Source organism: Melanotaenia boesemani, chromosome 11 (genome assembly GCF_017639745.1).
Source record: "Melanotaenia boesemani isolate fMelBoe1 chromosome 11, fMelBoe1.pri, whole genome shotgun sequence".
Lineage (NCBI taxonomy): Eukaryota > Metazoa > Chordata > Actinopteri > Atheriniformes > Melanotaeniidae > Melanotaenia > Melanotaenia boesemani.
This window is the reverse complement of record NC_055692.1, coordinates 36,688,523-36,711,790: the sequence shown is the minus strand read 5'-3', so window position 1 is coordinate 36,711,790 and position 23,268 is coordinate 36,688,523. Positions and strand designations below refer to the sequence as shown.

Here is a 23,268-nt window from a genome sequence, read left to right as displayed (position 1 = left end):
TCCAGCTGTTCCAAAAAACATGTCACACTTGAAGGTAAACCAGTCAGGATTTCTGGGGGTTAAAGTCCTGGACCTTGGCCTGTCAGGATGAATGTAGCTGCAGCTGTAAACCTCTGTCAGATCAAAGATAAAACATGAACATCGTTGCTGCTGAGGCCAAGTCTGATGAAGACAAGAGGAGTCAAACTAAAGGAGGTTCAGAGACGTCCTCAAGATGGACATCTTATCACAGTCCAAACGCCGTCCCCTGATGAAGAAAAGCTGAGCTTATAAAACACTCCCAGTGACTTCCAGGGTCGGACCATGTTGGAAGTCATGGTTGTACAGTTTAATGACTGTGGAAAAAAAAGGATATCCTGAACCCCTCAGCCCTGCAGTGCAGCGAGTTGTGAAGTATCAATTATGATCTTATAGCAGTTATATAATAATTGAACTTGAATTAAATTATTAAAGGATTAAGGATTTGTTGTAAATAAATTATAAACCATGTATCATAAATATTTCTATGAATCTATTCATAAGTCATTTATAATCCCTTCACTTATAAACAACCTCCTGACATAAACCTAAACATGGAAAATCTTCTGGTCAAGATGTGGTCAAAAGAAAACCTGAATCCAGTTTAATTAAAACACACATAGATAGAACGGCTCCCCTCCAAGTCTGAGAAGCAGCCGGGACCAGCCGAGTACACTGGTTAAACTGGTTAAACTGGTGACAGAACCTTATCCGACACAGAAATATGTTGTAACTGTTTCTGATTGGAGGAGGGTTCTTCCTGTTCTGATGAGATGCTGTAAAACCCTGATCCTGTAGAGCTGGACCAGTTGTGAAAGATCGGATAATTCTGCTTCCTGTACAGCTGCTGGCTCTATGAACTGCTGGAGATGATCTGAGCTTTGTGACATGGTGCATTATCCTGCTGGAAGTCGAATCAGAAGATGCTCCACTGTGGTCATAAAGGGATGGACATGGTCAGCAACAATACTCAGTCAAGTCAAAGTCAATTCAAAGAGGGTTATTTGTCACATGAACAGTTATATATAGTACAATTGTACAGTGAAATGTGTTTTCTGTACCTGCATCCTTTAAGAATAGAAAGAATAAGCTAAATATTTATAAAATAGAATAAAAATAGAATAGAATAAAAAAAGGTAAATCTTGAGTCTTAAATAAGATTAAAGAATAGCAGCATACGTATGTATATTTACATACATATTTACATGTGCAAATAGGAGTGAGAAGTGGCTTTTGTTTTGTTCAGGGCTCAGAGTTGAGCAAGCGGACAGCCAGGGGGAAGAAACTCTTCTTCAGCCTCTCAGTCTTAGTCCTCAGGCAGCGGAAGCGCCGGCCTGAATGGCAGTGGAGAGAAGAGAGAGTGTGCGGGGTGGCTGGGCTGACTGAGGATCCTCTTAGCCCTTGACCTGCAACGTTCCCACATAAATGTCCTGCAGGTTGGGGAGAGTTGTTCTGGTGGTCCGCTCAGCTGCTCGGACCACCTTTTTAGGGCCAAGAGGTCCTGCTTTGTGCAGTTCCCCATCCACATGGTGATGCTCCCACACAGGATGCTCTCAATGGTGCAGGTGTAAAAGTTCTTGAGCACCCTGAGAGGGAGCTTAAAGTCTCTCAGTCGTCTGAGGAGGAACAGATGCTGTCTGGCCTTCTTCACAGTTGTTGTGATGTGCTGAGTCCAGGTCAGGTCTTGTGATATGGTCACTCCCAGGTACCTGAAAGTGTCCACACGTTCCACCTCAGAGCCACTGATGAGGAGTGGATGGAGGCTCCTCTGCTGTTTCCTGAAGTCCACTATCAGCTCTTTTGTTTTGCTGACATTTAACAGGAGATGGTTCTCCTGGCACCAGACCTCCAGGTGGGAGACCTCCCTCCTGTAGGCAGTCTCGTCGTTGTGGGAGATCAGTCCTACAACGGCTGTGTCGTCAGCAAACTTTATGATGACATTTGAGTCTGAAGTGGCCTCACAGTCATGAGTGTACAGTGAGTACAGCAGGGGGCTGAGCACACAGCCCTGGGGGATCCTGTGTTGAGGGTGAGGGGAGATGAGGAGTGGTGTCCCATCCTAACCACCTGTGGTCGTCCGGTCAGGAAGCTGTGGACCCACCTGCATAGTGAAGGATTCACTCTTAGGTCATACAGCTTTGACACTAGTCTGGAGGGGACTATGGTATTAAATGCTGAGCTGTAATCAACAAACAGCACTCTCACATAGTTCCCCTTACCAGTGTCCACATGGGAGAGGGTCTTGTGGAGGAGGAGGGCTATGGCGTCGTCCGTGGATCTGTTTGGCCTGTAAGCAAACTGTAGTGGGTCCAGGGTGGAGGGCAGTGTGGAGGTGATGAAAGTCTTTATCAGTCTCTCAAAACATTTCATCACCACAGGTGTGAGGGCTATGGGCCTGTAGTCAGTGGGACTGCTGGGGTTTGGTTTCTTAGGGACTGGGACTATCACAGACTTTTTAAAGCAGGTGGGGATCACACACAGTTTCAGGGAGAGGTTGAATATCTGTGTAAACAGAGGCACCAGCTGATCAGCACAGGCTTTGAGGACACGTCCTCTGATGCCGTCTGGTCCAGCCGCTTTCCTGGTGTTTACACTTTTAAACACCTTCCTCACGTCACGTTCCGTCACGGTGAATGTCTCCTCCTCTCCAGCTGGGAGCGCAACTGGTATTCAGTTTGTTAGCCAGAGAAGCGTCTGCACTCACCGGATGTGTGTGTTGCTTTATAGTCTGTGATGGCACGAAGTCCCTGCCAGAGTCCCCTGGAGTCAGACTGTTCCATCTGATGCTCCAGTCTACGTCCGTAGCGTTGTTTGGCCTCCTTCACTGCCCTCCGGACGTTGTATGAAGCAGCCTTGTATTCCTCCATGTTCCCAGTGGTGAGGCCAGAGTTATAGGCAGCTGTGCAGGAGCGCAGAACGTCGCGGATAGATTTGTCCACCCACGGCTTCTGGTTTGGAAAGGCTCGGATGATCCTCTTAGGCGTTGTATCTTCCACGAGCTTTCCAATAAATCCCATAACAGCTTCCGTAAACTCCTCGATGTCTCCGCCCGCGCTGCTGCGGAACATGTCCCAGTCGGCTGATTCCAACGCACCCTGTAGAGCGGCCTCTGATTGATCAGTCCACCGCGTTACTTTTCTCACCACAGGTAGCTCCTGCTTGAGCTTCTGTTTATATTTTGGCATGAGAAGAACAGCGGTGTGGTCTGACTTCCCAAAGGGGGGAAGGGGCTTGGCCTTGTAGCCCTCCTTGAAGGGAGAGTAGCAGTGGTCTAAAGTCCTCTCTCCTCTGGTGGGGCAGTTGATGTGTTGGGTAAACTCCGGCATCACCTTTGTCATGTTGACACTATTAAAGTCTCCGGCTACAATGAGAGCCGCTTCACGCTGACTAGCCTGAAGGGTGGAGATAGCCTCATGTACCTCAGATAGTGCAGCATTCGTGTCCGCCTGGGGTGGGATATAGACGGCGCTGATGATAACCGAAGTAAACTCACGGGGCAGGTAATGGGGACGACACTTAAGCGTCAGGAGCTCCAGGTTAGGCGAACAGGACAGCTTCAGTGTGACTATGTTCTTACTATCACACCATTTATTATTGATCATCAAGCACACCCCTCCGCCTCTCTTTTTCCCCGAATCACTCGTTCTGTCCAAGCGATGAACGGACAGGAACTCTGCTGGTTGTACGGCGTGATCAGGTATGAGAGGAGACAGCCATGTCTCGGTGAGACAAATAATGTTGCAGTCCCGTATGTCCCTCTGGTACTTTAGCCGGGCTCTGAGCTTGTCCAGCTTGTTCTCCAGTGACTGGACATTTGCCAGTAAGATGCTAGGCAGTGGCGTGTGGTGTGCTCTACGCCTCAACCTCTCTCTTACGCCGGCTCTTTTCCCCCGAGGCCTACTCCGTGACCTGGGCCCCCCACGTCCTCCTTTGTTTGTGTCGGCCCTCTGGCGCAAGATGTCTTGAGGCCAAGCCGGGTCAACATAAAAGGGTCTTAGAATACAGTTTGAGTACTGTAATCCAAGGTTAAGCAGTGTCTGCCTGTCATAAGTGGTATGACAGAGTGCAGGAGAGCTTAGAAAGTTAAAAATAAGGGAAAAGAGTACTATGTACAAAAAAAGTGTAGGAGCAGGTACGACAGCTGCTGACAATAACGGCGCCATCTTTGCCTACTCAGGTAGGCTGTGCTGGTTAAACCAGGCCACGTTGGTACTAAGTGGCCCAAAGTGGACCAAGAAAATCTCCCCCCACCATTACACCAGCAGCAGCCTGAAGTGTTGATCCAAGGCAGGATGGATCCATGTTTTCATGATGTTTCCAGCAGATTCTGAGCCGAGCATCTGAATGTGGAGCTGAAATGGAGACTCATCAGACCAGCAACGTTTCTCCATCTTCTATTGTCCAGTGTTGGTGAGTCTGTGTGAATTGTAGCCTCAGTTTCCTGTACTTAGCTGGCAGGAGGCACCCGGTGTGTCTTCTGCTGCATCCTGGTCCAGACAACTGCTGCTCTGGATATTTTCTCTTTTTCAGACCATCTCTGGAAGCATGCTGCCCTGTGATTGGCTGGTTCTGTGTAAACAGGAAGTAGAACTTGTGGAGATGATGAACAGGACAATGAGCGTATTAATGGTTTATGTCTTTGCTTTTGAATCATATTTGTAGTTTCGGTCTTGACGTTGCTCTTTTGGAAGTTTCCATGGTTACATAAAAACTTTTAAACATGCCTCCAAAAAAGCAGCTGCCTTTGTTTTGGTTCTGAAGTGACCACCAAAGAAGAATCAGCCTACTGAGCATGCTCAGTGTGTTGAATGTATCATTTGTGCTATCGCCCCCTGTTGGCTTGTAATGGTTACTTCAAGGTTTGTGGGGATTTTTGCATTCTTGATATTTTAGAAAACACAGCTAACATGGATGGAAACATAAATATGATTTTTTTTTTTCATTTAGAGAGAAATCTGGAAAACGGATCCACAGACTTATCAGCTGATCTTTGACTTGTTGCCTCCATTCAGCTGATCTGATGATGTTACCGGATGAGTGTGTTTATCTGGTGTGTCACCACATCTCACCAGATTAATCATTTAGTTAAAACAAGAGGAAATGGGGCTTCCGGTGACGCCATGTTGGAGGCAGCAGCATAGAGACTAGGCTCCGTCCAATTAATACAATATCCTAACTAAACAACAACAAAACTCGGCTAATTTTGGTTTAAACAACATGGCATCGTCTGTTAGAAGTAAGGGTTCAAGCAAACAGGACCAAACTAAAGACAAGGGCGAAAATTTGAAGCAGCTAACTCTGACGCAAACAACACCGAGTGCGAGTGTAGCTGCAGATGCTAACACGCGTGACTCAGAATCAAACATAATCTCGAAGCTAGAAAAACTCAGAAAGGAGAATCTTGAGGGCCACACGCAAACCAAATTATCTCTGACAAGACTGGAGACGTCTATGAAAGATCTGGGAGATAAAATAATGTCATTAGAAAATAGGATCACAGAAGCGGAGGCTCATATTTGTGCCAATGAAGACACTGGGAGGCGCCATGAGCTAGCGCTCCGGTACCTGGTTCGCAGAGAGATGGCTCTGACTGCCAAATATGATGATGTCCAAAATAGACTGAGGAGAAACAACTTAAGAATTTATCGTGGCCCTGAAGGACGCGAAGGACAGGACGTCAAAGCATTTGTTAAGGAGCTACTCCGAACTGCTCTCCAGCTCCCACCTGAACTCAACATCAACATTGAGAGGGCACACCGAGCCCAAGAATCTGATGGCTGCCCCACGCTCGCTGATTGTCAGGTTTATGGACTATACTGTCAAAGAAAGTGTCCTACGACAGGCTTGGACACAAGGGAAGGTGCTATATGAGGAAGAGCAGATTTTCTTTGATCATGATTACTCTTTGGAGGTACAGAAGAAGAGAGCAGCAGTGATGGTCGTGATTAAACAGTTAAAACAGAAAAACATAAAAGCGAAATGCCTGTACCCGCCACAGCTCAAAGTGGGGATGGATGACGGGGAGAAGACATATTCGACTATTACAGAGGCTCTACCTGTGCTCCGGGAGCTGGGCGTTCACGTACAGGTGGATGAAGGAGAGCGGATAGAAGCAGAGATGTCCCGTCACCGCCAGAGCACCACAGGAGGAAGTCGGAGCAAAGACCCGGAGGAGCTGTCATACGCGGAGGTCAAGGCTTTTCTAAGCGCAGACGACAACTGAATTCTACTATGCCGAGCCAGTATCACTGTGCTAAACACGATACGTTAGGAGGGAAGAACCGTTTGATTATTCACTTTGGACGGACCGACCAGCTGGTACTTACCACATCGCATCGATCTACAGACGGACGACAGCGGCGCCAACACTGGGTGTGTTTTCCCATGGAGGACCTGTCACCACCCTCCGCCCAGGATACATCGGGGACTGGTTTGAAAGTCAGTTTTGAAAACTATTTTTGGACTGGACTATTCATTACAGTCGGGTATGTGGAAGTGTAGTTTATTCTGTTCATGTGTTATAAGTTTAATTGTATCTGTTCATTTTATCCTGAGACTAACTGAGGGCCATTTTTTGTTAAGTATTATATTATTTTCTATTACTTGAATGAAAACTTAATCAGTGTTAAATCAAACCAGAACAAAAGAAGACAATACGGATAATCTAGTGTGTGTAACGTATAATGTTAAAGGGCTGGGTAGTCCAATTAAGAGAAAAAAGGTTCTCAACCAATTAAAAAAGCTAAACTGTGCAATAGCTATGATACAAGAGCCATATCTCTCTGATAGGGAGCATATGAAGTTGAGGAGAGAGTGGGTAGATCAACAGTATAGTTCTTCTTTTGAAAATGGGAGAAGGAGGGGAGTTGTAGTCCTTCTGAATAAGTCAGTTTATTTTTGTCATGAAAAAACATTTTCGGATAAGGAGGGGAGATATGTGATGGTAATTGGGAACATAGGGGGCACTAAAATTACTTTACTCAACCTATATGCACCAAACGAGGATTGCCCTGACTTCTTCAAAAGTATTGCTGCCCTAATAGCAGAAAACTCAGAGGGTGTCATTCTGGTAGGAGGAGATTTTAATTGTGTTTTACGAGCATCTGTTGATCGGCTTCCAGTAGGCACAGGCCCTATGTCTAAGAAATCTCTAACACTGTGCGATGATCAAGGAATTAGGCCTAATCGAGGTTTGGCGTCATTTACATCCTAAGGACAAGGACTTCACCTTTTTATCCCAAGTGCATTGTAGCCACTCTAGGATAGACATGTTTTTGATTTCAGGAACAGACAGTTACAGAGCTACTGAGTGTAACATTGAAGCAACAACTATCTCAGATCATGCCCCGATAACTTTGAAATTAAAAATAGGGTCAAATAAACAATTTAAATATTGGAGAGCCAATGTATCCCTTTTGAATAACGAAACTATTCAACAAGAAATACGACAAGGTTTGACTGATTATGTTAAATGTAATGATAAGGACAATGTAACACCTTCTGTTCTATGGGAGACCGCTAAAGTTGTGCTGAGGGGCAATATAATCACAATCTCATCAAGATTAAAAAAGAAGAGGCTGGCAGAACAATTAGACCTGGAAAATAAGATTAAAGAATTAGAAAAAAGTATCAACAATCTCAAAAAGATGAAATATTGACCATTCTGAAGGAAAACAGACAAGAACTAAATAACTTATAAGGCTGAGGGTCAGCTACGTTTTACTAATCAGAAATACTACCAATTTGGTAATAAGGCTAACCGATTATTAGCATTTCAGCTGCGTAAATCACAGTCAAACAGAGTGGTCCATAAGATAAAATGCCTGTCTACTGGGGATCTATTTAGCCAGCCTGAGGGGGTTGCAAAAGTATTTGCTCAATACTATTAAGAACTATATAAGGGAGAAAATTATCCAAATAAGGTAGACAAAATTAAGCAATTCCTTAATTCAATTAATCTTAACAGATAGAATGGGGAGGAGGCTGATCTGATAACGCAACCTATCACAGGGGAAGAAATTAAGGACAGTATTTTGAGACTTAAGAATAATAAATCTCCAGGAGTGGATGGCCTTCCTGGAGAGTATTATAAAACATACGTTCACGAATTGACCCCCCTTTTGACTAAAGTTTACAATTATGCACTTACAAATGGAGATCCTCCTGCATTGTGGTCTGAAGCCATAATTAGTGTCATCTACAAAGAGGGCAAAGACCCAACATCGTGTGCATCGTATTGTCTGATCAGCCTCCTTTGTGTTGATTTAAAAATATTCACCTCTATTATCGCCAATAGAATTCAATTGTGTTAAAAATTAGTGAAACCAGACCAAACTGGGTTTATAACACAAGGACAGGGAACTGATAATGTGAGGAGAGCCCTGAATCTTCAGTCACTGGCATAGCGGGGAGACACTCCATCAATGCTTCTCAGCCTTGACGCTGAGGAGGTATTCGGCCGAGTGGACTGGGCTTTCCTACAGCACACCCTTAGACAGATGGGCTTTAATGATACTTTTCTTAAATGGGTTCAAACCTTTTATAAATCCCCCAGGTCTAGAGTACGGGTCAATGGCCACTGCTCCGAGTTTTTTCTTCTTGGAAGCGGTACGCGACAAGGAGATGCTTTGTCACCCTCAATATTTTCCCTCAGTATAGAGCCGCTAGCAGAATTAATTTGATCTAACCCTCTTATTCAAGGATTATGTGATGAAGCAAATGTCCAACACAAAGTGTCACTATTTGCTGACGACATATTAGTATTTTTAAAAAATCCCATTACATCTGTCCCCGCCCTCCTTAATAGTCTAAATGAATACAATATGGTATCGGGGTAAAAGGTCAATACAAGCAAATCAGAGGCTATGATGATTGTGGGAGACTGGCCTTCCCAGTCAGATGATCTGGTCTCTTTCAAAAAATCTAAACAACGATTTAGATATCTTGGAGTAGTTCTTACCCCTAAAATAAGCCAACTGTACTCTTCTAATTATGAAAAACTGATAAAAGAAATTAAAACAGACTTGAATAGATGGGATATGCTCCCACTCACACTCCTAGGACGGACTGAATGTGTAAGAATGAATATTTTACCAAGACTACTATTTCTATTTCAATCCCTCCCAGTTTTTGTATCACAGTCTACATTTAAGCTTTTAGAAAAACTTATATCAAAATTCATCTGGCAGAATAAAAGACCAAGAATAAGACTCAAAATCCTGATGTCTGGTAAAGAAAGAGGAGGCCTTGGATTGCCTAACTTAAGACTTTACTATTGGGCTGCTCAAATAAGAGCAACAGTGGCGTGGATCATTAGGGATCCAGAAACACAGTGGGTCTCAATTGAGGAGTCCTCACTACCAGGTACAAGTCTTTCAACTCTTCCATTTCTTAGCCTGCAATCTCAGAAAAAAAATAAAATAAGTAATTTATGGGTCAGACATACAGTTAAAGTATGGAACCAAATACAGAAACAAACAAAGGGATCTATATGCCTGTCAAGGGCAATTTCTATTACTGGGAATATTGAGTTTTTACCATCCCTGTGTGATAGGACCTTTGATAGATGGGCGGAATGTGGGTTGGTTACAATGAGCCAGTTGTTTGAGGGGAATATACTTAAGACTTTCTCCCAACTGAAGAACAAATTTACTCTCCCCTCTACTGACCTGTACAGATTCCTACAGATCAGACACTATGTGTATCACAACATGCAGATTGGGAATATATTAAAAGGGAACCTACAAATATAGAAAAACATTTTATAAACTTACAAGAAAACCCCGGAACGATGAAAAAAACAGGTTTCTTTGATGTACAAAAAACTAATGATGGATATGTCAGATAATACCCAGTATATTAAGCAACAATGGGAGATGGAACTGAATGTCATCTTGGAGGAGGATTCTTGGGAAAACATCTGTGTTAGTTGTCATAAGGGAATCTGGAGCCAACTCTGGAGAGAATTTGATTGGAAAGTCAAAATGAGATTTTTCCGAACACCACTTAAGACTTTCCTTTCCAAAAGTAGTACTACTGAGACCTTCCTGAGACAACGGACTGCACTGAGATAACGGACTGTTACTAAGTTAATGGCCTATTGCAGAGATAACGGACCGCGCTGAGACAATGGACGGTATTGAGATAATGGTTTGCACTGAGATAACGGACTGTTACTGAGATAACAGACCACACTAAGAGAACAGACCAATCTGAGATAACGGACTGCACTGAGTTATCAGACCGCACTGAGATAAAGTACTGCACTGAGATAACAGAACGCGAGTACATAATGGACCGTTACTGAGATAATGGCCCACACTGAAATAACGGACCGCAATGAGATAATGGATTGTACTGAGGGAACGGTCCTTATTGACAAAACTGACCGCACTGAGATATTGGACCATTACTGAGATAACAGACTGCACTGAGACAATGAGCCGTATATAGATAACTTACCGTTACTGAGATAACGGTCCGCACTGAGATAACGAACCGTTACTGAGATAACGGACAGCACTGATATATTGGACCATATTGAAACAATGGAACACAGTGAGATAACGGAACATACAGAGGTAACAGACCCTCCTGAGATAACGGACCATTACAGAGATAACGACCACACTGAGATAAAGCACCGTATTGAGATAACAAAACACAGTGAGATAATGGAATGCACTGAGATAACAGACCATTATAGAGATAAGGGGCCGCACTGAGATAACAGACCGTACTGAGATAATGGAAGGTACTGAGATAACAGACCGTACTGAGACAACAGGCCGTATAGAGATAACTTACCGTTACTGAGATAACGACCACACTGAGATAATGCACCGTATTGAGATAACAAAACACAGTAAGATAATGGAACACACTGAGATAACAGACCATTTTAGAGATAAGGGGCTGCACTGAGATAACAGACCATTATAGAGATAAGGGGCTGCACTGAGATAACAGACCGTACTGAGATAATGGAAGGTACTGAGATAATAAGACCGTACTGAGACAACGGGCCGTATAGAGATAACTTACCGTTACTGAGATAACAGACCGCATTGAGCTAAAGTACTGCACTGAGATAACGGAACGCAATTACATAATGGACCGTTACTGAGACAATGGACTGCAGTGAGATATCGGACCGCACTGAGATAACAGACCACAGTGAGATAACAGACCGTACAGAGAAAATGGACTGCACTGAGGTAACGGAATGCAGTAAGATAACAGAACATACAGAGGTAACAGACCCTCCTGAGATAATGGACCGCACTGAGATAACGGACCCCACTGAGATAACGTACCGCACTGAGGTAAATTACTGCACTGAGATAACAGAACGCAATTACATATCGGACCGTTACTGAGATAATAGACTGCGGTGAGATATCGGACCTCACTGAGATAACAGACCGTACAGAGAAAATGGACCGCACTGAGGTAACGGACCACTCTGAGATAATGGACCACACTGAGATAATGTACTGCTCTGAGATAATGGAGTGCAATTAGATAATGGAGGGTTACTGAGATAATGGACCACGTTGAGATAACAAACTGTTACTGAGATAACGGACAGCACTGAAATATTGGACCACATTGAAACAACGGAACACAGTAAGATAACGGAACGTACAGAGGTAACAGACCCTCCTGAGACAGATAACAGACTGTTACTGAGATAATGAACCAAACTAAGATAATGGACCATTACTGAGATAACAGACAGCACTCAGATAATGGACCGTATTGAGATAACGGACTGTTACTGAGATAATGAACCAAACTAAGATAATGGACCATTACAGAGACAATGGACCACACTGAGAAAATGGACTATACTGAGATAACGGACCGCACTGAGATAAGGAACTGTTACTGAGATAACAGCTCGCACTCAGACAATGAACCATGTTGAGATAACGAAACGCAGTGGGATAATGGGACATATATAGATAATGGACCATAGTGAGATAACGGACCGCATTGAAATAACGGATCATTACCATCATAACTGACCGCACTGAGATAACGGACCATTACTGAGATAACAGACTGCACTGAGACAATGAGCCGTATATAGATAACTTACCGTTACTGAGATAACGGTCCGCACTGAGATAACAGACCATTACTGAGATAACAGATTGCACTGACATAACGAACCATGACTGAGATAACAGACCCTTCTGAGAAAATGAACCGCATAGAGATAACAGAACGTACTGGGATAACGGACTATTGTGAGATAACGAACTGTACTGAGATAATGAGCCCGACAGAGATAAAGGACCGTATTGAGATAACGGAACGCACTCAGTTAACGGCCCGTATTGAGATAATGGAATGCAGCGAGAAAATAGAATGTACAGAGATAACAGACTGTTACTGACATAATGGACCAAACTAAGTTAATGGACCATTACTGAAATAACAGACCGCACTCAGACAATGGATCGTATTGAGATAACGGATCGCACTGAGAAAATGGACTATACTGAGATAATGGACCGCACTCAGACAATGGACCATGTTGAGATAATGAAACGCAGTGAGATAATGGGACATATAGAGATAATGGATCATACTGAGATAACAGACCTCATTGAGATAACGGATCATTACCATCATAACTGTCCGCACTGAGATAACGGACCGTTACTGAGATAACAGATTGCACTGACATAACGAACCATGACTGAGATAACAGACCCTCCTGAGAAAATGAACCGCATAGAGATAACAGAACGTACTGAGATAATGGACCATAGTGAGATAACGGACCATACTGTGATAACGAGCCGGCCAGAGATAAAAGACCGTTGTGAGATAACTGATCGCGCTCAGTTAACGGCCCGTATTGAGATAACGGAATGCAGTGAGAAAATAGAACGTACAGAGATAACAGACTGTTACTGAGGAAACGGACCGCACTAAGATAACGGACCGTCATTGAGATAACTAACCACACTGATATAACGGACCGTTAGTGAGATATTGTACTGCACTGAGATAACGAAACGCACTGAGATAATAGACGGTTACTGAGATAACAGAATCTACTGAATCAACAGACCATACTTACATACATACCAGACCATACAGTTAACGGACTGAGATAACAGACCGTCGTGAGATAACAGACCATACAGAGATAATGGACCGAACTGAGATAAAGGACTGTACTGAGATAACAGACAGAACTAAAAATAACGTAATGCTCTGAGATAACGGATCCTCATTGAGATAAAGGACAGCACTAAGATAATAGACGATTACAGAGACAACAGGCCGCACTGAGATAACATACCGCACTAAGATAGGGGCGGCAGTGGCTCAGGCGGTAGAGCAGGTCGTTCAATGATCGGAAGGTCGGCGGTTCGATTCCCGCTCCTGCAGTCATCTATCGTTGTGTCCTTGGGCAAGACACTTAACCCTCCTTGCCTCCAGTGTTGGCATCGCTGGTGTATGAATGTGTGGATGAATGTTCGGTGATGGTCGGAGAGGCCGTAGGCGCAGACTGGCAGCCACGTTTCCGTCAGCTTGCCCCAGGGCAGCTGTGGCTACACACGTAGCTTACCATCACCAGGTATGAGTGAGGAGTGGATGAATAATGGATTCACAATGTAAAGCGCTTTGGGTGCCTTGAAAAGCGCTATATAAATCTAATCCATTATTATTATTATTATTATAAGATAACGGACCAGTAAGAGATAATGAACTGCACTTAGATAACGCACCCTACTGAGTCAATGAATCGTACTGAGATAACAGACCGTACTGAGATAATGGACTGTTACTGAGATAATGGACCGCACTGACAAAACGGACCGTTACTGAGATAATGTACCGCACTGAGGTAACGGAACTTAAAGAGATAACAGAAGGCAGTGAGATAATGGCATGTACAGATATAACGGACCACACTGAGGTATTGGACCGTACTGAGAAAATGCAACGCAAAGAGATAACAGACTGTATTAAGATAGCAAAATGTACAAAGATAACGGACCGCACAGACATAACAAACCATACTGAGATAACGGACCGTACTGAGTAAACGGAACGTACAGAGATAACAAGCCGTTTTAAGATAACGAAATGTACAGAGATAACGGACCCCACTGAGATAACACACCGTACAGAAATAATGGACCGCACTGAGGTAACGGAATGTACAGCGATAACAGACCATAATAAGGTAACGAAATATACAGAGATAACGGACCACATTGAGATAACGGACTGTTACTGAGATAACGTACTGCACTGAGATAACGGAATGCACTGATATAATAGACCGTTCTGAGATAATGGACCACACTGAGATAACAGACCATTACTGAGATAACTTACTGCACAGAGATAACAGAACGCACTGATATAATAGACTGTTACTGAGATAACGAAATATACAAAGATAACGCACCACACTGACATTACAGTTACTGAGATAACGTACCGCAAGGGAGGTAACGGAACTACAGAGATAATGGAATGTACTGAGATAACGGACCATACAAAAATAAATGACCGTAGTGAGATAAGGGACCGCTCTGAGATAACGTTAACAGCCTGTATTGAGATAACAGAATGCAGTGAGTAATGGAAGGTACAGAGATAACAGACTGTTACTGAGGTAACGGACCGCACTGAGATAACAGACCCTTACTGAGAAAACGAAATGTACAGAGATAACGAACCACACTGAGATAACAGACCACACTGAGATAACAAACTGTACTGAAACAACGGACCGTACTGAGTTAACAGACAGTACTGAAAAAACTGACAATGCTGAGATGACGGAATGCAGTGAGATAATGGAATGTACAGAGATAACGGACCGTACTAAGATAACGAAGTGTACAGAGATAACGAACCACACTGAGATAACAAACCACACTGAGATAACAAACTGTACTGAAACAACGGACCGTACTGAGTTAACAGACAGTACTGAAAAAACTGACAATACTGAGATAACGGAATGCAGTGAGATAATGGAATGTACAGAGATAATGGACCGTACTAAGATAACGAAATGTACAGAGATAATGGACCGCACTGAGATAACAGACCGTTAATGAGATAACGGACTGTACTAAGATAACAGAACCTACTGAGATAACGGGCTGTACCGAAACAATGGACCACACTGAGGTAATAGATCGCACCGAGATGACGGATCGTACAGAGATAACGGACTAGCTACACGGACATCCCCATGCATCAAGTCTGACCAAAAACTGTCATTTAAATAAAGGACGTTTTCCCCCCACGAATGCACTTCCACAAGGCAGTTGAACAGGGTGTCTACAGACCCACCAGATCTCTTTATGGGCAGATTTAGGTTCCCAGCCAAGCAAGGTGATGCCATGCTTTCTAAAAATGGAAACCAACTAAGGAGGGACTGATCTCAGTTTGAACCTGAGCTATTATACATCCTAAGAGCTGAGCACTGGTTTGGTTTCCTTTTTATATGGCACACTGAAAGAATAAAAAATTAGACTATTAAGTGATGGATCTGATTAATGAAGTTGAAACAGAGACGACTCATTCTTCATGTATTGTAACTCATATTGGTTTTCGACGCGCTAGTGCGTCTATCGATCCCAGAGTGTCAAAGACTAATTTTTCCCTCAGACTACAGAAAATCATCTGAATACTTTCTCCACCACTGCTAATGATGCAACAAAAACAGGGATTTAGCACAAAATCAACATGAACCCAATGAAAACCTGTGTGTTGTTTATATAATGTGCTTTTTCTTCTTTCTTTCTGTGTTTTTGTCCCTCCACTTGTAGCCGTACCCGACTGACATCACCGGCCAGCTCAACCTATCAGATCCCTCCGTCAGCACTGTGGTCTGAGAGAGAGAGAGAGAAATGAAGAGGGCGAGCAAGCTTCACTGCTGTTGCTGAGCCACACACACACACACACACACACACACACACACACACACACACACACACACACACACACACACACACACACACACACACACACATTAATCACACAGATGGACAGGAAGAAGAACATGATGGTGTCAGATCATGCTGTGTCAACAGTTTTCTATCCTTATGAGGACCCCACACCTTAACCTGGTTCACATCTGAACCTTAAACTAAGTTCTTAAGCAGCCCAATGAAACAGGAGACCATTGCGCGTGTCTACATGTCCTCACAATTTGCATGTCCCTATGATGATAGATAAAACATAGGTCCCAAAAATGATAAGAATACAAGCACAATCACAAATGATATGAAGTCACATTTTCTTTAACAGACACAAACACCATCTGTATCCTGAAACTGCACCACCCACTGCAAACAAATACACACACACACACACACACACACACACACACACACACACACACACACACACACACACACTCAGCTCGCTCTGCATGTAGCCCTCAGCCTCCAACCCAAGGACTTTTTCAGAGAACAATTTAAAACTCCTTTGTTTTGGTTGATATGAAATTGTACAGTTTGTTCTGTTTCCTGTTTGTCACACTGATTGGCTGCAATGACTCATCAAACATGCTGACCAGTTTAACATACACTTTAAACTGATCTGTACTATCTGTAGCTGGTTTGTTTGGTTTTAAAAGCTGACGCCTTTGCTGAGAATCTGAGCTCTTGAAATCCAACAAAGCTGTTTTCTTCTAAATGTGAACACGTGAACCAGTTATTCAGGTGCCTGTTGGTAAGAAATCCATTGATCCAAAAGCTGAAGATTAGGAAATCGTTTATTGGTACCTGTCAATAAAAGAACCTGTCAATCAGGTGTCAGTCGATTAGGGATTCTGTTGATCAGGTACCTGTCAATAGGGTGCCCAACCATGGACAACCTGTTGATAGAAAACCAGCCAAAGAGAAACCTGTCATTTGGATATCCATGGATTTGGAAACCTTTTGATCAGGTACCTGCCAATAGTTTACCTGCTGAAGATGAACCTATTGATTGGATACCTATTGTTTAAGAAACCTTTTGGTCAGGTACCTGTCGATGTGTCAAATGGGTACTTGTTAGTTAGGAACTGGCCCCTCAGTTACCTGTTGATCTGTTTCGTGTATTTTAGATTGGCATCCTGCCAATCAGGACCTTGTCCATCTGAATTTAATTGATCAGGAGTCCGATCACTAAGTGTAGCAGGTGGGTGGAGCCTCTGGGATAGAAAGTCCTACGTTTAATGCATTACAGATGTATCCTGGGTCCCTGAACCAGACTGTGGCATTGTGCCACACAGGATTGACGGTAAAGAAAGAAAATGTGGGAGGAAATGTGACAGTTCGGTTTAGTGATGCAGGAAACTTATTGATCAGGAAATCACACTATGCTGCAACTTTCAGCAGATATTTATGGGTTTCCTGCGTTTATGAACTCGTGGTCCCCTTCCTGGTTCTAATGAAGGCCATGTCATGTTGCCTGACGTTTTTAAGTATTTAAAATTAAGAGATACAAAGCAATGTTTTCAGGTCCAGGACTTGAGGATTTAGGTGACAATAAAGGTGAATCACTGTGGGCCACAGAGCAAGGCCCTTAACCCCCAACTGGTCCCTGGGTGCTGAAATCTGGCCTGGTAGCCCAGTGCTCTCAGTATAACCAGGAGTCCCAGCAGAGAAGGAACTTCCCAACTGGGATCAATAAAAGTATAATATTATATATAAAAAAGAAACATATTTAACTATTTTTTATCATCACTGTTTAGTTTACATGTTTTTATTTGAAAGCAATATTAAATGTAATGGACTGGACTGAAAATAAAACGTTTGTGTTGATTATTATTATTATATTAAGTTAATTATAATAAGTTTTATGTTTCTGACTTTCAATAATGTAAAAATAATCTTTTACTTGAAAAACATAATTATTAAAAATGGTCATCGTGCTTTATTTCCCATTTTAAATGAACTGTTGGAATTGTTTTTTTTTGTTTGTTTTTCTTTTGAGACAAAGGGAAAAAACGTTTTCTTTATTTAAAACCATTTCTCTCAGATTTCTACAATTAATTTATTAGAGAGAAAAATATGTATTATAACCTAGTGGTATATTTAATGCAGTTTCACCTGGAAATCCTACCAGTCAGACTTTTTTTATTCACATTTTCTTTATTCATTTAAGCATTTCTTAGATTGTATTTTACATTGATTATATGGAGAAGTCAGTTGTGTAATAGTCCATATTTATGGATGGATTAACTATTAAAACTAATTAAATTATTAATCAACACTCAGCACTTATAGTCTGAAATTCCTTGGTGCAGCAGCGCCCCCTGCTGTCCATACGGTTCCTTGCAGAATTATCTACTAGAAATCAGTAAAATTACACGATTGTAGGAAGTAAAAAAGGCAAAATATTTAGCTGATAACTAGAACGTGTTAGTGATTTCTGAAGCAGATAAATGTTCACGTCTTTCTGGAGTGGAACTGTCTTATTGTGATGAAGTTAGTCACTTGTAGTTTACACATTTTAATTAAAAACTGTAAATTATCTACCACTTTAATGAGACCAGATACTGCAAGTCTCGTCAGATATTGATGTTTAATTTTTTTAATCTTTTCTAATCTTTTATTAGCCCATACCAATGATGTGCAGATGATATTCCTAATTTTAACCCCACTGTAGCAGGACAGCAGGGTTTCATTTCAGTAGTTGCTCACAGTTGCTCCCAGTAGTTGCGTTTGTTCAAAGAACAAGGCTGAACGTGGGTTTTAGTGCAAACATTACTGTTTAAAAATGATTTAGTTGTTGAAGATGATCACTGGCTTCTATGTGCAGGAATCATTGTTAGCATGAAGTTTCCCTCAATCAGGAAAAACACCCAAAATGTCAATTTTTTTTAATAATTAATTCATAGTGAAAATGTTTAAACTGGGAGAATATTTTGTGAGTGTGGCAGATGTATCTGGACACCAAACATGCAATTAAATATTAAAATCATGGAGCAATCATTCATTTACTTTTGTTTTGTTTAGGAGTTTTTATAGTGAAAATATGTCCAGGGCTTCGCAGGGTAAGTGCTCATATTGTTTAGTAATTAATAAAAGAATCCTGTGAGGTTTATGCTCTAAACGCGGGGAAAAGCAGTAAATTTTATATATATATATATATATATATATATATATATATATATATATATATATATATATATTTAAAATGTAGAAAAATGTAGAAAAAATGTTAAAACTGAAGAAATATTAAAAATATTTTATTTTCATTGCAATACATACAGTATGTCAGCCAACATTTCCTGTCCCTGCTTCCCTAGACTGTCCCGGTGCATGCTGGGAGATGCAGTCCCCGCCCCCTCACTGTGTTTCTGCTGATGATGTCAGTCTGTCTACCTCCACCGCTCTGTAACCGATGGAAACCTGTTAACTCCTTCCTGGAAGTTCACAGGTTTTCACAATGAAAATAAAAAGTAGCCACTGTTAACACACACACACACACACACACACAAACATGCACACACGCACACACATGATGTAGAAAGTGTGTGTCCACTGGTAGCAGTTATTCTGCTCCTCCTTGTTCTCCCAGTTATTCTGCTTCTCCTAGTTCTCCCAGTTATTCTGCTCCTCCCAGTTCTCCCAGTTATTCTGCTTCTCCTAGTTCTCCAAGTTATTCTGCTCCTCCTAGTTCTCCCATTATTCTGCTCCTCCTAGTTCTCCCAGTTATTCTGCTTCTCCTAGTTCTCCAAGTTATTCTGCTCCTCCTAGTTCTCCCAGTTATTCTGCTCCTCCTAGTTCTCCCAGTTATTCTGCTTCTCCTAGTTCTCCAAGTTATTCTGCTCCTCCTAGTTCTCCCAGTTATTCTGCTCCTCCTAGTTCTCCCAGTTATTCTGCTTCTCTCTGTTCTCCCAGTTATTCTGCTCCTCCTAGTTCTCCCAGTTATTCTGCTCCTCCTAGTTCTCCCAGTTATCCTGCTCCTCCTAGTTCTCCCAGTTATTCTGCTCCTCCCAGTTCTCCCAGTTATTCTGCTCCTCCTAGTTCTCCCAGTTATTCTGCTTCTCCTAGTTCTCCCAGTTATTCTGCTCCTCCTAGTTCTCCCATTTATTCTGCTTCTACTAGTTCTCCAAGTTATTCTGCTCCTCCTAGTTCTCCCAGTTATCTGCTCCTCCTAGTTCTCCCAGTTATTCTGCTCCTCCTAGTTCTCCCAGTTATCCTGCTCCTCCCAGTTCTCCCAGTTATCCTGCTCCTCCCAGTTCTCCCAGTTATTCTGCTCCTCCTAGTTCTCCAAGTTATTCTGCTCCTCCCAGTTCTCCCAGTTATCCTGCTCCTCCCAGTTCTCCCAGTTATTCTGCTCCTCCTAGGTCTCCAAGTTATTCTGCTTCTCCCAGTTCTCCCACTTATTCTGCTCCTCCCAGTTCTCCCAGTTATTCTGCTTCTCCTAGTTCTCCAAGTTATTCTGCTTCTCCCAGTTCTCCCACTTATTCTGCTCCTCCCAGTTCTCCCAGTTATTCTGCTTCTCCTAGTTCTCCAAGTTATTCTGCTTCTCCCAGTTCTCCCAGTTATTCTGCTCCTCCCAGTTCTCCCAGTTATTCTGCTTCTCCTAGTTCTCCCACTTATTCTGCTTCTCCCAGTTCTCCCACTTATTCTGCTCCTCCCAGTTCTCCCAGTTATTCTGCTCCTCCTAGTTCTCCAAGTTATTCTGCTCCTCCCAGTTCTCCCAGTTATTCTGCTCCTCCCAGTTCTCCCAGTTATTCTGCTTCTCCTAGTTCTCCAAGTTATTCTGCTCCTCCCAGTTCTCCCACTTATTCTGCTCCTCCCAGTTCTCCCAGTTATTCTGCTTCTCCTAGTTCTCCCACTTATTCTGCTCCTCCCAGTTCTCCCAGTTATTCTGCTCCTCCCAGTTCTCCCAGTTATTCTGCTCCTCCTAGTTCTCCAAGTTATTCTGCTCCTCCCAGTTCTCCCAGTTATTCTGCTCCTCCCAGTTCTCCCAGTTATTCTGCTTCTCCTAGTTCTCCAAGTTATTCTGCTCCTCCTAGTTCTCCCAGTTATTCTGCTCCTCCCAGTTCTCCCAGTTATTCTGCTCCTCCCAGTTCTCCCAGTTATTCTGCTTCTCCCACTTCTCCCAGTTATTCTGCTCCTCCCAGTTCTCCCAGTTATTCTGCTCCTCCCAGTTCTCCCAGTTATTCTGTTCCTCCTAGTTCTCCCAGTTATCCTGCTCCTCCCAGTTCTCCCAGTTATTCTGCTCCTCCTAGTTCTCCCAGTTATCCTGCTCCTCCCAGTTCTCCCAGTTATTCTGTTCCCCCCAGTTCTCCCAGTAATCCACTGGTTTAATGGGTGATTTTTTCCCTCATTTTGTTCTTAAATTTCTAACTGAGGCATCTGGGATGAAGGAGCTTTAAATGTTTCTACAACATGACACCAATTAAAAATTACATGAGCTAAATATTGATTTAGATTTTACATTTTGAACTGGGATTTAAATGATTTGAACTGGGATTTATTGGAACTGGGATTTAAAGAAAAAACAGCAGCTTCAGCCTCTGGAAGAGGGTGCTGGGATAAATATCTTTCTTTTCTCATTTCATTTCTTCTTTGAGGACTTCCATTAGTAAATCCATCACTGTGTTCCAGAAACATTAAAACTAATCAATCAATCAATCTGAGGTATTAACGGTGGATTTATCTGATCAATCGATTAGAAAAAGGTAATAACTCGTAGTGGTTCAGTCCAGTCATATCTAACTCTAACCAGGTGGTCAAGTTACCGGAGCCTATCCACTGCAGGCTGACTTCTACTGGTTTCCAGTTTAAACTGGTCCACAGTTGTCCAGAGACACTCAGACCATCACCAGGTTTTATCTGCTGATGGTCCACAGGCTGGCAGCTCCAATGTTCTCAGTGATGCTCACCTCATACGCCACAAGTGAGCTGCACCTGCATCAAATGTGGGATTTATTTACCTGGAGGAACCAGCACAGATCTGGAACTGATGAATGGTAAACTGGTGATTCTGTAATGTCTGGTCTCAGCTGTTACAGGGACGTTGTTAACATCCATGAAATGACGTCTCCGTAGCAACCAGATGGTTGTCCCTGACGATGTTGTGTTTATCTGGCCTGTGGTCGGATAAACACACCGTTGTTTAGCACAGACTGAACCAGCAGATCTTCGTTGGCTCCAGACGATTGATGCTGCTTATCTAAACATTTAATGATTAATTTGTATTGATCAGTTTCACTAAAGCAGAATTTGTGTCTTTGCTTTCTGGTGGTTGCTGGTGCAGCTCACCCTGATGTCGGGACGCCTGTGTTCCTGGATCGTGTTGTACAGATGCTGTTTATCAGCTGTAAACTGGTCTGAGGCCAGTTTGCCCACGTTGACGTAGAAGATGTTAAATATGAAGCGTCCTGGTCCTGGTCTGTGCAGGACTCCTTCACTTTGTTTGGTAGCAGTTTAACAGTGATTATACCACATCGTGTTCAACTGCAACTCATCCTACCTGTAAATGTTCTGTTTACCTGAGCTTAACCTGTGCACCTGTTGTACCTGTACAGCATCTGCATTGAATACTTTACAGTAATAAATGAGGATTTATTTCAATTTACATGTCATTTTTTCTATTGCTTCTCTGTCCTGCACCACTTCTCTAACAGGAATTCTGCCCATCAGCCTAGTTTGCACCAGCCGCGCATTTAGAAACTTCTCCTTCCTTAAATTAAGTAGATAACCTACATGTAAGTCTTTTTATAAAAAGCACTGCACTAGTAAATGTGACAATTGTCCTTTAAAAACTTGAATATTGTGAATAAAAATATTCACATCTGGGCAATGTAGGGGAACTATGAGGTTTTTACAACCTCCCATAAATATTTATTTCCTGACTGATGGCTCCTCCTATGTTCATATTAACGATGGAAATTATTTTATTTATTGCCTTCACTGTGACTGAGCAGAGTTGGAAAATAAGGGAGCAGGAGCCACATGCAGGACTGACCAAGACCAGAGGCAGATGATAACAGGTTCAGGCAGTGGCGCGTCAGCGAAGACAAATGTAAATCGCTGTATATAGATGCTGTTAACTGCCGCCCGCTCCTCCAGCGGCTCCACTCCACTATTTCTCAACAAGCACAGGCTACACACACACACACACACACACACACACACACACACTCTCACATCCAGAGCAACGTTCAAGGGTCTGATTAGCCCTGTCACTAACGTCAAATGAAGTTACAGGGTGTCAGATTAGTTGCTTCTATAGCGCCACAAACCCATA

The 23,268-nt window shown here is 42.7% G+C and overlaps 1 protein-coding gene and 1 pseudogene across 1 annotated transcript; both read left to right on the top strand.

Moving 5' to 3' along the window:
* LOC121649383 overlaps positions 1 to 16,382 on the top strand; it is a 543,071-nt pseudogene extending 526,689 nt beyond the window's left edge.
* A 497-nt stretch (positions 16,383 to 16,879) lies between these two features.
* Positions 16,880 to 22,592, top strand: LOC121649053 (DNA-directed RNA polymerase II subunit RPB1-like). Its single transcript, XM_041999582.1, has 3 exons — positions 16,880 to 16,960; positions 20,139 to 20,353; positions 20,543 to 22,592. The coding sequence occupies exons 1-3, from the start codon at positions 16,880 to 16,882 to the stop codon at positions 21,321 to 21,323; spliced, it is 1,077 nt and encodes a 358-aa protein (XP_041855516.1). The 3' UTR covers positions 21,324 to 22,592.
* Positions 22,593 to 23,268: the final 676 nt, after the last annotated feature.

Excerpts from the sequence above, each read along its gene's own strand:
- LOC121649053 (XM_041999582.1), top strand. The coding sequence starts at position 16,880 with ATGGACAACCTGTTGATAGAAAACCAGCCAAAGAGAAACCTGTCATTT. Across the intron at positions 16,961-20,138 it reads TTTGGAAACCTTTTGATCAG|TTCTCCCAGTTATCTGCTCC; the intron begins GTACCTGCCAAT and ends TGCTCCTCCTAG. Across the intron at positions 20,354-20,542 it reads AGTTATTCTGCTCCTCCTAG|TTCTCCCAGTTATTCTGCTC; the intron begins GTCTCCAAGTTA and ends TGCTTCTCCCAG.